The following is a 15,417-nucleotide window of genomic DNA, read 5'->3' on the forward strand; positions in this document are numbered from 1 at the left end:
GACAGATGGAAAGAGAAACCAAAGCCCGAGACCAATGTGATGTGATGAATAAAATGACCAGACAAAAAAAAGTAGGAAAAAAAAATAAAAAATTATTTTCTATTTTGTGATTAGACTATATCAGTTTTGAAATATGACCGAGCTCGCAGGGACAAGGACAAATCCCCCCCCCCCCCATGTCATTCTCTAGCACTGGCATCTCTCTTCCTTTCTGCCCCAGTCCTTTCCCGCCCCTCCCCTGCCACACGCATGCCTTCCCTTTCCCTCACACCTCTAACTCTTCATCGGCACAAGCCTCAGCTCTTCCTCCGATATCACTTCCTATGCAAGTCAATATTTAACACTGTGGAATGTCATCCCCTTTGGCTCTGCATTTAGAGCAGTGTGCCGCAAACTTTAAGCTGCGGCACACTGATCTCAGGGCTGCAGCTGGAAGACACCCGGAAATGCGCAGACGTTGATGCGATGACATCACGCACATGCATGACATCATTGCGTCAACATCTGCGCCTGTGTGGATGTCCTCTAGCCATGGTCCCGAGCCTCCGATTACCACTGGTGGGGGTGGGGGTGGGGGGGTGCTGCACAAGGAGAGGTGAGAAGGAGCAAAGGCGCCGGCAAAGAAGAGAGCCGCATGAGCCGGCCGACTCACTACAGGATGTGCCTCTCGTCATGAGAGGCACATCCTGTAAGCAGTCAGCTGGTGTCTCTCCTCCTCGCCGGCATTTCGCGGCACACCTGGAATCTGCCGATAACACATTTGTTTTGGAAGACCTTCAATGTGTAATTTTGCCCTTTTGTTACAATGCCGTCTGGCAGGTACTGGTTGCTGGGGGCAAGGAGATACAGTAGGCCAATGCTCTTGATTTTACTCTCCTAACCAAGATTGTATTTTCCTTTCCGACTATGCAGTCAATCAAATAACTTCAACCTTAATCGCATCTCTTCTCTCTCATAAAAGGTCGCCTTTAACTTACCAGAAGAATAACCTGAGAATGTTGGCCACCAGCAGCACCAGGCACACCCACGTGGAGAATCCATCAGCATTGGAGGTTCTTCGGATTTCTTGATACTGAGGGATGTAGGGAAGCATGCCACCAAACACGATGAAGCCAGAGACCAACCAAGACAAGAGAGACCAAGGGTTCTCAGGATCACTTACATCTTCCATATCAAATGTATCTTTTACAAATAAGAGTCCCAGCTCATGCCTTTGTTGACCTAAAAAAAACAAAAACAACAACCCACAAACATAAAGCATGATCAAATTGTTTCTATTAATGACTTTTGAAAATTGTTATCTACAAAAAAAAACTATGATAGGTCAGTATCATGACTCAGAATAATTTTGAGCTTTTTGTCTAATAAGGGGACCAGAACTAGGAAGCACCCCAAAAGCAAAGTGTTCCAGCTCAGCAGGGATCATAAGAACCCCCCCCAAAATTGCTTTAAGTGGGTTACACTAGCCCAGTAACAGTGGCTAATCCAAGTTACAGGATCCCCCAAATTAGCAAGATTCCCTGCTATTTATCTCCAAGTGCAGGAGTGAGGATGACAGTAGGTAGAGCAGGGGTGTTAAAGTCCCTCCTCGAGGGCCGCAAACCAGTCGGGTTTTCAGGATTTCCCCAATGAATATGCATGAGATCTATTAGCATGCGATGAAAGCAATGCATGCAAATAGATCTCATGCATATTCATTGGGGAAATCCTGAAAACCCAACTGGATTGCCGCCCTCGAGGAGGGACTTTGACACCCCTGAACTAGAGAATGACACGGGGACAAATTTGTCCCTGTCCCTGCAGGAACTCAAGTTCCCCATCCCTGCGAGTTTTGTCGCTGTCCCTGTCCTGTTCCTGTAAGCTCTGCCTTAACTGCAGAAACCTCAAACACTTGTGATCTTAAAGTGTTTGAGGTCTGTGCAGATGAGGACAGAGTTTTGCAGGGATGGGGCAGGGAAAGGAAAAAAATGCGCAGGGACGGGATGAGAAAATGAGTTCCCGCGGGGACGGGGAAAAATTTGTCCCCGTGTCATTCTCTTACAGTAGCCACTAATGAGGCAACCCTTGCCAGTCCTACAGTTAATACCCTAAATACAGTACCAGCAAGGGTACCAGTGTCACCTAGGCACGCCATCTAGGGCAGGGTGAGGGGTTAAGATTCAGTAAAAAAGGAGACTGCGACGAAGCCCATATCATATGCTGAGAGGTGACTGAGTAAATAATAACAGCTACCCAAATTAATGGCGATGCTCATCATTTTGTATGACTTCACAAATCAAACACCAAGTACGGATATTGTTCCCCTGAAGAAACCAGAGGACGAAACGATGGCCCCATTTGAGATGTTTTAACATTTTTTAAGATACGTGCTCTGTACGACTTGACTTTTTATAAACTAGTTGAAAACGACATACAATGCAAAAAAAAAAAAAAAATTATAAAAATGAACAAAGAAGCGTGTTCAAAAACGGGACTTAATTCTACTTTTTGGTGGGCGAACTTATGTTGCAGTTACAAATATGAAAGAATGAACGCTGAAATTTTGGGATATAGGAATGCATTTGGAAGGGTGTGGAGCCCGTTGGTATCATTTGTCGAATCACATTAATTGTCGTGTACCATTTCTTTTTAGTTAATTTCCTTACATATCCAGGGTGGGAGGGAGGGAGGTGGGAAGGCATCATTATTTCTTGTATTTAGTTTATTGAAATTCTACGGGGTGGAAGGGGACATATACAGATGGGTTAAACATTGGTTGGCAGTCAGGAATCAGCGGGTTGCACTGAAGGGCCACTACTCAGGCTGGAGAAGAGTCACGAGCGGTGTCCCGCAGGGGTTGGTACTTGGGTTGCTGCTGTCCAATGTATTTATTAATGACCTGGAAACAGGAACAAAGTGTGAAGTTATAAAATTTACGGATGAAACCAAACTCTGTAGCAGGGTCCGAACTGTAGGGGAATGTGAAGAACTGCAAAGGGATCTGTCCAAACTGGAGGAGTGGGCGAATAAATGGCAGATGAACTTCAATGTGGAGAAATGCAAGGTCATGCATATAGGGAAAAAGAACCCGATGTTCTACTACACAATGGGGGGGTTGGTACTGGGGGAAAGCAACCTTGAAAAGGACTCGGGAGTGTTGGTAGATATAACAATGAAACCAACGGCACAATGCGCAGCGGCCTCTAAGAAAGCATACAGATTGTTGGGTATTATCAAGAAGGGTATTATATCCAGAATGAAGGAAGTTATCCTGCCACTGTATCGGGCAATGGTGCGCCTGCATCTGGAGTACTTTGTCCAATATTGGTCACCGTACCTTAAGAAGGATATGGCGATACTTGAAAGGGTCCAGAAAAGAGCCACACGAATGATAAAAGGTATGGATAACCTTTCATACGCTGAGAGGTTAGAGAGAAACTTGGGCTCTTCTCCCTGGAGAAACGGAGACTCAGAGGAGACATGATAGAGACGTACAAGATTATGAAAGGCATAGAGAGGGTGGAGAGGGACAGGTTCTTCAGCTTACTGGGAACTACAAGAACAAGAGGACATCCAGAGAAATTGAAAGGGGACAGGTTTAGAACCAATGCTAGGAAATTCTTCTTCTTCACACAGAGGGTGGTGGATACCTGGAATGCGCTTCCGGAGGGTGTAATAGGTCAGACTACATTATGGAGTTTTAAAGAGGGACTGGAAGGAAGGAAAGGTGACTAGTGGAGTCCCTCAGGGTTCGGTGCTGGGGCCAATCCTGTTCAATATGTATGTAAGTGACATTGCTGAAGGGTTAGAAGGAAAAGTGTGCCTTTTTGCAGATGATACCAAGATTTGTAACAGAGTAGACACCGAAGAGGGAGTGGAAAATATGAAAAAGGATCTGCAAAAGTTAGAGGAATGGTCTAATGCCTGGCAACTAAAATTCAATGCAAAGAAATGCAGAGTAATGCATTTGGGGATTAATAATAGGAAGGAACCGTATATGCTGGGAGAAGAGAAGCTGATATGCACGGACGGGGAGAGGGACCTTGGGGTGATAGTGTCCGAAGATCTAAAGGCGAAAAAACAGTGTGACAAGGCAGTGGCTGCTGCCAGAAGGATGCTGGGCTGTATAAAGAGAGGCGTAGTCAGTAGAAGGAAGAAGGTGTTGATGCCCCTGTACAGGTCATTGGTGAGGCCCCACTTGGAGTATTGTGTTCAGTTTTGGAGACCGTATCTGGCGAAAGACGTAAGACGACTTGAGGCGGTTCAGAGGAGGGCGACGAAAATGATAGGAGGCTTGCGCCAGAAGACGTATGAGGAGAGACTGGAAGCCCTGAATATGTATACCCTAGAGGAAAGGAGAGACAGGGGAGATATGATTCAGACGTTCAAATACTTAAAGGGTATTAACATAGAACAAAATCTTTTCCAGAGAAAGGAAAATGGTAAAACCAGAGGACATAATTTGAGGTTGAGGGGTGGTAGATTCAGGGGCAATGTTAGGAAATTCTACTTTACGGAGAGGGTGGTGGATGCCTGGAATGTGCTCCCGAGAGAGGTGGTGGAGAGTAAAACTGTGACTGAGTTCAAAGAAGCGTGGGATGAACACAGAAGATTTAGAATCAGAAAATAATATTAAAGATTGAACTAGGCCAGTTACTGGGCAGACTTGTACGGTCTGTGTCTGTGCATGGCCGTTTGGAGGAGGATGGGCAGGGGAGGGTGTAGATGGGCTGGAGTAAGTCTTAACAGAGATTTCGGCAGTTGGAACCCAAGCACAGTACCGGGTAAAGCTTTGGATTCTCGCCCAGAAATAGCTAAGAAGAAAAAAAAATAAATAAATAAATAAATAATTTAAATTGAATCAGATTGGGCAGACTGGATGGACCATTCGGGTCTTTATCTGCCGTCATCTACTATGTTACTATGGATAAATTCCTGAAGGATAAGGGGATTGAAGGTTACAGATAAAGGAGAAAGAAAGGGTATAGATAAAAAGAAAAGGGGTTTGAAGGATATAAAGTAGAGAATGACACAGTGACAAAATCCATCTCCGTTCCCATCCCCGCGGATAACCGCGGGAAATAATCCCATGACATTTTCTAGTGTCTATTTCAACCTTGGTCCTTCTACACCAGCATTCTTCAGAGCAAAGCTTGCGGGTCAGTGGTTGTGCCCAATTATACTCTGATTCTTCCCTCTCTCCTTAAAGAATGACATGAAGATGGTTTCCCACGGTTATCCGCAGGGACGGGAATGGTGATGAATTTTGTCACCGTGTCATTCTCTAATATAAAGGATTAGGGAAGAACAGGTTCTAGACAAAAGATCACTTTACAGGTCATGGACCTGAAGGGCCACCGTGGGAGCGAACCGCTGGGCGCAATGGGTCTGACCCAGCGGAGGCAAATTCTTATGTTCTTATATGTAGTTATACTTTTATGGATGAATGGGAGGAATGGGGGGGGAGAAAATGACTGTTTTCAGAATGTTTGTATATTTAAAGTGCTTTTCCCGATTCGTTTATGTTTAAAATTTTTGAAATGCACTGTTAATATTTGAAAATTAATAAAGATTTTAAAAAAATGGAAGGTTTTTGACCAATAATTGACATTGGATGGTAACAATTGCAATTAGTCACATGAGTAATTGGTGACTGAGGTTTTGCTTGCCACAGACCACTGGGGTCGTTTCTTCCTTTTGAAGGAAGCTGAGCCTCATCCTTTGCCTGTATGACATTTGCCCATTCTGACATTTTTCATATTTTATACCATTGCTCTACTGTGCAATTTTAATGTAAATATATATTTATGATACTGTATCATGTTGTTCGAATTACTACGAATCAATTTTTCAACTCATGTTTGGTCATTTTACTATTATGCTGTTAATAAAATTGTAAGATTTATGTCAAGCTGTATCTGCTGTGCATTGCCTTGAATAAATCTTTCAATAAAAGGGGTTAATAAATAACCCAGACAAATCTAAGGAAAGGACATATATATTCCTATCTAAACTCCATTGTATGCCCTATTGGAAACAACCGGGGAACCCACCACGACACTACAAGGTCCACTCACTGCAGTCATACACATACCCACTCACTCAAACATCAACCAAAAATAACAAAAAATGTGGAGACAAAGCCTCAGTTCCGCTTCACCTGGCAAAAAAACTCCACTTAAAGACCACAAACAAGTAAGGTCCAGCTTTGTATCAATCAAAAAACAGCAGTGAGACACAATAGTAGCCCTCATAGGAACCACCAAACAACATTAGCAGGCCAAAAATTCAAAAACTTTCAAAGGTGTGAGCATGTTAAAGTCTCAAACACAGTCAGTGGCAAGCAGGATAAACAAAATCACTTAACTGCAGACGGTCTCCAAGCTGTCTTCCACACACCCAAAACGGTGCCAGCCCACTCAGCCCCGCAGCCATTCCTACCCGACGAGGAACTCTCCGTTTCGCTGAGCTGCATCAGGGGAACTATTTCAGCCTACTGCACCATCAACCGTTGAGGCTATCCAAGTACTCAAACTGCACACATCCAAACACGTAGAAGCTCAGGCGTGGGATTACCCTGCAGTGAACATCTTCAAAAAGGAATCCAAACTCCTCCCCATCTCAATCAGACCAATCCAGAGCCAGCTTACACTTACGCTAAACGCTATGCTCACACCTTTGAAAGTTTTTGAATTTTTGGTCTGCTAATGTTTTTGGGTGGTTCCTATGAGGGCTACACTTGTGTCCCACTGCTGTTTTTTGATTGATACAAAGCTGGACCTTACTTGTTTGTGGTCTTTAAGTGGAGTTTTTTTGCCAAATGAAGCGGAATTGAGGCTTTTTCCCCCACATTTTTTGTTATTTTTGGTTGATGTTTGAGCGAGTGGGTCTGTGTATGACTGCAGTGAGTGGACCTTGTAGTGTCGTGGTGGGTTCCCCGGTTGTTTACAATAGGGCATACACTGGAGTTTAGATAGGGTTAATAAATAACCCCCTCCTTTACAAAACTGTGCTAGTGTTTTTAGCGCCAGTGGGGGAAGTAACAGCTCGGACGCTCATAGGAATTCTATGAGCGTCCGAGCTGTTACCGCAGTGTCCTGCGCTAAAAACGCTAGCGTGGCTTTGTAAAGGAGGTGGGGTACATAAATAAGGCAGGAAATGCATTCTACGATATGGATCTTTATCAGCCTAGAATAAAATTATTACATAAGAGCACAGTGCCTTTCACCATCCAATCTAAAATTCGTTTTGAAAATCAAAGAGCAACATTTCCCAAAGATACAGATCTGCTGGAAATATTCACTGAGCACATTGCCTAATTACAGAGAAAAATTAAATATTAAAGTTAAATCCCCATCACAAGGTACTTTGAAAACTTATTACTGTCATGATTTTTTTAAAGCATCTTACCCCCCTGCCGAGACTAGAAACTGAAGCTTAAAATGGTGCCTGAGTGATGTTCCAAACTGCCTATCAAAAATGCAACTTCAAAAGAGGAAAAAACCCTGATGTGTTCTGTGTTTTAAAAACTGTCTCTTCAGCAGATCTTGTAACTTGCAGTCAGGCTTCCTGTTTCACCAGCTCCAGGCGTGTAAAGCTACAGACAGCATGATCTGATTTCAGTTTCTCAATGGCAGAGGAGTCCAGCGGGAGACAGTTGGAGACAAAGTTTTTAAAAAATCTCTTATGTACAAAAGCTTCAAATAGCCTTAGGATATAATGTTAAAAAAAATAAAAAAAATCAAGGCATAAATCAGAATGGATAGAGTGTGTGTGTGTGGGGGTGGGGGGGGGGGGCAGGGAGGGGTTGAGTCTTGGTTCCCAGAGCTGGATGATTGCTCCTTGGCCACTGGAGCAATATCAGGTAGGCAGCCCAAACTTGGTGGCTTAGTACGAGTGCATACTTCTATGCCCTGAGCTTCTGGAATGTGTTTTCCCACTCTGCGGTTTCAAACTGTGATCCTCAGGGTCAGCATGTGGCAAAGAATCTCATGTAAACTCTACAGGCAGAGAAGGTGGTCATTTGGCCTGGAATCTGTATCAGGGGAAGTGTTGCAGTGCAAAAGGGGATGGGGAAGCAATCCCCGAAAACAGGAATATGCATGGATGCCAGGGAGAGCAGAGCAGGGAAATGATCCATGCCTTTGGTCAATAGGGAGTCACAATTTGAAGATGAGTTAAACCTACCGAGGAAAGACAGCCTCACCTGTCGAGGAGAGTGAGAGGTGGGAAGCAGTGAAGCGATGGGCGAGTTAAACCTGCATCAAACAGCAATTGGTTAGGGAAAAGTGCGCAGGAGTTTGCTGGGGAGTACTGGGAAATAGAAGTCTAGGTCTAGGGGAAATGAGAAACAGAACAGGCTAAAAAAGATTTAGGGAGAGGAGCAGGAAGAAAGCTATTAGACTCCCTGCTCCCAAATATAAAACATCAGATTAAGCCTGTGCAAAAGGAAAAAAAAAAAAAAAAAAGTAGAAAGTGCAGAGGGAGGGAGGTAAAGGAGGAGCACGGAAGAAAAAGAAATTAGGGGAAAGTGAAACAAATGGAAGGAATAAAGGGCTAGATTCACTAAGGGCACGGATCGGATCTGATCCGTGAGCGATTCAATTTGTGTCCGGGGGGCTGATTCACGAATCGCCCTCATGCAAATGAGGGTGATCGGAATCATGCCCCCAACCGACTGCCAGGATCACTCTCTAGTGATCCCGACGCATGCGCAGACCATCTGTGGATGGTCTGCGCATGCGCTGGCCCTCCGTGCCCAGCAGAGCAACAAAAAAATCTTTTTTTTTTTCCCCTTTACTTTTTTTATTTTTTTCCCCTTTACTTTTTCACAAGCCCGTGGTTTTAACCCACTTTAAACCTGCGGGTTAAAACCATGGGCTCGCAATGCGGGGAAGGGCAGGAGATCGGGGCAGACAGGAGGGCGGCCAGAGCAGGAGGATAGGGGCTGAGAGCAGGGTTTTTACACAAGCGACTGGTCCTCAGCAGTCACTTTTTTTTGGCTCGGCCAGCCCAGTCGGTGCGCCTGCTTTTTGTTAGTGAATCGCGGCCCTTCCAACTTTGCATGCTGTTTCCCCTCATTTGTATGCGTGGATCGGAATCGGATCGGAGGTAATCGGCCACGAGGTTAGTGAATCGGGTCAGAGGGAAATCGGATTGCAAAGAGGTCCCAAACCGATCGGTACACGATCGGTTTGCTTAGTGAATCCAGCCCAAAGTGTGGTGTAGATGAAGGGCTGAGAGACTGGTTGGAGAAAAGTGGTGTAGATCAGTGGTCCCCAACCCTGTCCTGGAGGACCACCAGGCCAATCGGGTTTTCAGGCTAGCCCTAATGAAAATGCATGAGAGAGATTTGCATATAATGGAAGTGACAGGCATGCAAATCTGCTCCATGCATATTCATTAGGGCTAGCCTGAAAACCCGATTGGCCTGGTGGTCCTCCAGGACAGGGTTGGGGACCACTGGTGTAGATGGCCTGAAGAGAAAGTATGATGCTGATAAGTTGCGGGGGGGGGGGGGGAGGGGGCAGAGTGGCAGGAACCTGGCTTTTGATTGTCCACATTGCCTGTCCTGCTCTTGACATTTACATACAGCAGGGGTGTCAAAGTCCCTCCTCGAGGGCCGCAATCCAGTCGGCTTTTCAGGATTTTCCCAATGAATATGCATGAGATCTATTTGCATGCACTGCTTTCATTGTATACTAATAGATCTCATGCATATTCATTGGGGAAATCCTGAAAACCCGACTGGACTGCGGCCCTCGAGGAGGGACTTTGACACCCCTGACATACAGGCTGGTCAATCACTACCAGATGTAGTTTGGTTTTCTCTGCTGGGGGAGGAGAAATTTGCTGTGAATTTTGAGTTGAGCACCCTCAATTGTATCTAAAAGCTGGCTCCTATGACTCTCGCTATAGCTTCCGAGGGCCAGGTTCTGGCTCCAAGGCCATAGGCTGGACAAGCCTTCTGTAAAGGGAGCACAAATTGCGACATTCAGCCACACTTCTGACTTTGCCAGTATTAATACGATTGTTTCATTGGTGTCCAAAATTCTAAAATCATTTACTATTTAATTGCAATCGTCAGTTTCTGGTAAACAAATAGAACCCCCCCCCCCCCCCCCGCCCCGCCCCACAAGCAGTTTCTTGAAGCTTTGCTCCTCAAATGAATGTCCCTGCTGGGATGCAAATTATCTCCCAACATAATCTTCTTTTAATGTATTTTTTCAGAGGGGGGAGAGGGGAGGGTTCCTCCAAGTCTAGTTTTTCATGCTTTCATAGTTTCAGTCAAAAAGTGGAGTGAGCAGTCAGGGTGGTTACTGTGGATGGGCAGACTGGATGGGCCATTTGGCCTTTATCTGCCATTATGTTTCTATGTTACCTGGTTAGGCCCTTTGGTTTATATATTAAACAACCCTAAACAAATTGTAATTTCAAAAGTATACATTATTTAAGCTATGTTGTTTTTTGCTTTATATCCAGTGTTTGGGGAGCAGCTAGTTATTTTTAAGTCAATCATTCATGCTGTCCTAGGTGTTACTGTGGTGAATTCAATTGTGCATTCTCTAGCAAGTGCCGACATGTCGCTGACAAAAGGCAGGGTTGATTGGAAAAAAGAGAGAGAGAGAGAGAAAAAAAAAAAAAAAAGCATTGCACTGTAATTTATGTTGGACCCAGAATAGGCTGTAAGACATTAAAAATATTTGCTTTCCCCATCCAAAACAAACAAACAAAGCAGAATCACCCAGCTCAAATCCCTGCCAGGCTGAACTTGGCTTCTGCCATGTTATAGAAACAAAAGCTAGCTCGATTCACACAAGCAATTCGGTTAAGCAAGCACCATTGCTTACAGCAGGGAGGTACATTTTGTGACTAAAAACTGCCCGCAGAGGAATCGCTTACATGCCAAGCTTCTTCGGAATCTAGCTCTTTGGCCATGTTGCTCAGCCTGATCAGGGGGTCCCCCCCTTCCCAGATGTCATCAGCCCTAAAAATAGTTTGCTCAGCTTCTCCTAGGCTCTTGGGCTATTTTAGGAGTTCCCTCTCACACAGCCCACGTCACTCACCCCCTTGCTCTTGTCTGTTGCAGCCCCAGGTTAGAGACCACCCTGTCCTCCCCCTGATGGCTGGCTAACAGGTGAGTTTGCCAGAAAGCCTTGACACAAAGGTTAGTCCTGGAGTTTCACGTGTTTTAAAGAGCTTCATTTGGGACCAGAAATTACTGCCGAGTGGAGTTTTTCCTTCTTGAATAAGAGAGCTGGCCCTACCCACGGGCCCTGTTCTCTGTCGCGAGTAAAAGAAGACGCACTCACCGTGACTTGAGGGTTGGTCTCGTTTGCCTTCTTGTGTTTTAGTCCAGGCGGAAAGCACTTAACAGCCAGGAGCTGAACTTCCTGCATGGGATGGAATTACACACAAGGCTCCCGCTGCTTAATTACACCCAAAGGTTATAAATGCCTGATTTACACTTACGGGCTCCCCCTGAATGACACCCAAATGCACTGAATGTGTGAATTACACTCAGGGGCTCCCACTGACTGAATTACTTCAATTGCAACGCAGTGCCTGAATTAGACCCAAAAGCTCTGAATGCCCAAATTACATATTAGAGGCTCTGAATCCCTGAATTACACCCAAACCCTCAAATTCTTTCAAGGCCATCTAAAGTTAGGCTCTGAATTACACTCAGAGGCGTCTAATGCTCCGAATTACTACCAAAGGCTATGGCAGAATTGCTCCCAAAGGTTTCAACTGCCTAATTATACCCAAAGGCTCTAAATTTCTGAACTTCACAGCCTTAATTGCACCCAAATAGTTCTAGTTTCTGAATTACACCCAGAAGCTCCTGCAGTCCAGATCAGTGGTTCCCAACCCTGTCCTGGAGGACCACCAGGCCAGTCGGGTTTTCAGGATAGCCCTAATGAATATGCATGAGAGAGATCTGCATATAATGGAGGTGCCAGGCATGCAAACCTGCTCCACGCATATTCATTAGGGCTATTCTGAAAACCCGACTGGCCTGGTGGTCCTCCAAGACAGGATTGGAAACCACTGGTCTAGACTGCACCCAAAGAGTCCCACTGCCTGAGCTTGTGCTTATAGGTTCCCACCAAAGGAGCCAGCTCTGTGGGTGTCTGAGCCCCAATATTGAACAAACTCCTTGACTATGTCCAGGCAGGGGTCTATTCCATTGAATTTAGTGGATGCCTGGAATGCGCTCCTGAGAGAGGTGGTGGAGATGAAAACGGTGACAGAGTTCATAAAAGCATGGGATAAACACACAGGATCTAGAATCAGAAAATAATAGTAAAAATTGAATTAAGGCCAGTACTGGGCAGACTTGCACGGTCTGTGTCTGTGTCTGGCCGTTTGGTGGGGGATGGGTTGGGGAGGGCTTCAATGGCTGGGAGGGTGTAGATGGGCTGGAGTAGGTTTTAACAGAGATTTCGGCAGTTGGAACCCAAGAAATAGCTAAGAAGAAAAAATAAAAAAATTGAAATTGAATCAGGTTGGGCAGACTGGATGGACCATTCGGGTCTTTATCTGCCGTCATCTACTATGTTACTATGTCACCCACAATAATTTTGAAAAGTTGGGCACCTTTGGCTCCCACTGCCTGAATTGTACCCAAGGGCTCGGAATTCCTGAATGACACTCGGATGCTCCTATTGCCTGTTATACACCGAAAGGCTTCAGGAGCCTGAATTATACCCAGAGACTCCCACTGCCTAGGGTTACCGACGACCGGATTTCCCCGGACATGCCCTTCTTTTGAGGACATGTCCAGGGATCTGGACAGTTTTCAAAACCCGGCACTTTGTCCGGGTTTTGAAAAGCTTCCGACGTCGGGACGGCATCCGTGAATGCGCGAATGCAACGCGGTGACATCACGCGCACACGCCCAACATCACCGTCTTAGCATCCGCACATGCACAGATGCCATCCTGACGCACGAACAGGTTAAGGGGTGGGGCTGGGGGCGGGATGCGGGCAGGCCTGGGGGGGCGTGGCCATGGGGGCCGGATTTCCCTTTGAGAAAATCTGGTAACCCTACCACTGCTAAAATTGTACCCAAAGATTCCCAGTGCTTGAACTGCACTCATAGGGCTCCTTTTATCAAGCCGCGCTAGCGGGGTTAACGCACGTGACGTTTCATCACGTGTTAACCCCTGCACTGGCCTAAAAACTACCGCCTGCTCAAGGGAGGCGTTAACAGCTAGCGCGGCCGGTGGTTTAGCGCACGGTATTACACACGTTAAACCGCTAGCATGGCTTGATAAAAGGAGCCCTAAGGTGCGCTAGCATTTTTACCACACACTGCACTGCCGCGCACACTAACCCCGTGCTACGCACCAAGAACTAACGCCAGCTCAATGCTGGCGTTAGCGTCTAGCGTGCACTAAAACCACTAGCGCAGCTTAGTAATAGGAGTCCCTAGGCTTAGAGCAGTTCTTTTTTTTAAATGCTGTTTCGTATTTGTTTGTATCTTTTAGTGTGATTTTGTATGTAATTATTGTTCCCCGCTTAGATTTGTGGATAGACGGGTTTTAAATAATTTTAAATAAATAAATAAAGTAAATAAAGAAGCTCCTTCTGCCTGAATTACACCCATAGGCTACCCCTGTCTGATTTATACCCCAAAATTTACATTCAGAGGTCCCACAGCCTGAATTACACTTCTCCCTCCGTATTCGCAGTTTCAGCATTTGCGGTTTCGATTATTTACAGTTTTTGCTTTCTGGCTCCTCCCCCCAAATTACATCAGCTTGCATAGAGAAATCGCTGATTCCAAGTGTTTACAGAAAAAAAATCGCCGATTCCCAGCACTTTCTCCACTGTGTTTTGCCTCTCCTTCAGGAACAGGCCAGGTCTCCCACCATGTTATTTGTGGTTTCACCATATTCACGATGGTTTTTAATAGAAAACAGCAAATAACATATGAAAAAGTTATTTGCGGTTTTTCTGTACTTGCGGTTCTGTTAATCCACTATCACAGTGAATACGGAGGGAGAAGTGTACACCCAAAGACACTCAATACCTGAATTATACTAGAGGTTCCCTACTGCCTGAATTATGTTGAGAGGCTCTGAATGTCTGAATTACAAATAAAGTTTCCAATTGCCTAAATTACTTCTGGAGGCTCCCACTGCCTGAATTATACCCAGAGACTTCATCTATATGAATTACACTTCTCCCTCCGTATTCGCGGTGGATGCGGGCGGAACATAGCCGCGAATATGGAAAAACCGCAAATAAATTTTTATATGTTATTCGCGTTTTTTTTTTTTTGTAACAGCCAGCATTTTTACTATTGAAACCGCGAATACGTTTTCAACTGTTATTTGCGGTTTTTGGAAACATCCACTATTATTACTATTGAAATTCGCAATTTGGGGGGAATAACAATATTTATTGAGATTCCCAGCGATTTTCAGGCCGATAGCAGGCAAGCAGCGATTCCCAGCGAATTCCAGTGATTTTCAGAAAATAGCGATTCTCTCCATGCATGCTGGGAAGCAGCGTTTTTGAGGGTGAAAGAGTTTAAGCAGCGATTTTGTGGGAGAAAGCATGGAAGCAGCGGTTTCCAGAGTGAATGTTGCTAAGCGCTAAACTTTTTTATCGGTACAGTTAAAGAAAAGGAACTTTACTCATGATGTAATTTGGGGGGCGGAGTCAGCATGCGAAAAATCACGAATAAGCGAAACCGTGAGTGCAGAAACCACAAATATGGAGGGAGAAGTGTACCTGGAGAGGCTCTAGTATCTGAATTACACCAAAATGTTTCCATTTCTACTACTATGAATTATTTCTATAGCGCTACCAGACGCATGCAGCGCTGCACAGAGTCACAAAGAATAAGAAAACAGTCCCTGCTCAAAAGAGCTTACAATCTAAGCAGCCAAGACAGACAAACAGGATGTCATGGGTACAGTTAAGGAGAACGGTTAATCTACTGACTGGGCAGAGGGGAGTACAGGACAATCAAGCCATTGTGACATCACTGATGAGGTTGGCTCTTATTGGTGGAATGAGACATTATGACATCACAATCTCAGCTCTGCTTCCCAAAGACAAACAGGATGTTATGGATACAGTTAAGGGGAATAGTTAATCATCTGGCTGGGTTGGAGGGCAGAAGGGAGTACAGGACAATCAAGCCATTGTGACATCACTGATGAGGTTGACTCTTATTGGTGGCATGAGGCTGGGTTGGAGGGCAGAAGGGAGTACAGGACAATCAAGCCATTGTGACATCACTGATGAGGTTGGCTCTTATTGGTGGCATGAGGCATTATGACATCACAATCTCAGCTCTGCTTCCTAAAGACTGACACTCTTTACACTACTACTACTACTAGTTATTTCTATTGCGCTACCAGACACACACAGCACCGTACAGAGTTACAAAGAAGACAGTCCCTGCTCTAAAGAGCTTAC

General features: G+C 45.2%; 1 protein-coding gene across 3 annotated transcripts in view; it reads right to left on the reverse strand.

Annotated features, from left to right (window-relative positions):
• The window catches only part of LOC117360141 (solute carrier family 66 member 2-like), a 77,926-nt gene extending 66,074 nt beyond the window's left edge, over window positions 1-11,852 (reverse strand). Inside the window, exons 1-2 of one of the 3 annotated variants that reach the window (XM_033943863.1) lie at window positions 11,292-11,852; window positions 978-1,221 (exon numbers count right to left, since the gene is read on the reverse strand). In XM_033943863.1, coding sequence (XP_033799754.1) covers window positions 978-1,171 — 194 coding nt within the window. In that variant the 5' untranslated portion in view covers window positions 1,172-1,221; window positions 11,292-11,852. Of the gene's footprint in view, window positions 1-977; window positions 1,222-11,045; window positions 11,205-11,291 lie in introns of those variants that run through there. The other 2 variants (XM_033943861.1, XM_033943864.1) reach the window with 2 other exon arrangements.
• Window positions 11,853-15,417: the final 3,565 nt, after the last annotated feature.

This window comes from Geotrypetes seraphini, chromosome 4 (assembly GCF_902459505.1).
Source record: "Geotrypetes seraphini chromosome 4, aGeoSer1.1, whole genome shotgun sequence".
Taxonomy (NCBI): Eukaryota; Metazoa; Chordata; class Amphibia; order Gymnophiona; family Dermophiidae; genus Geotrypetes; species Geotrypetes seraphini.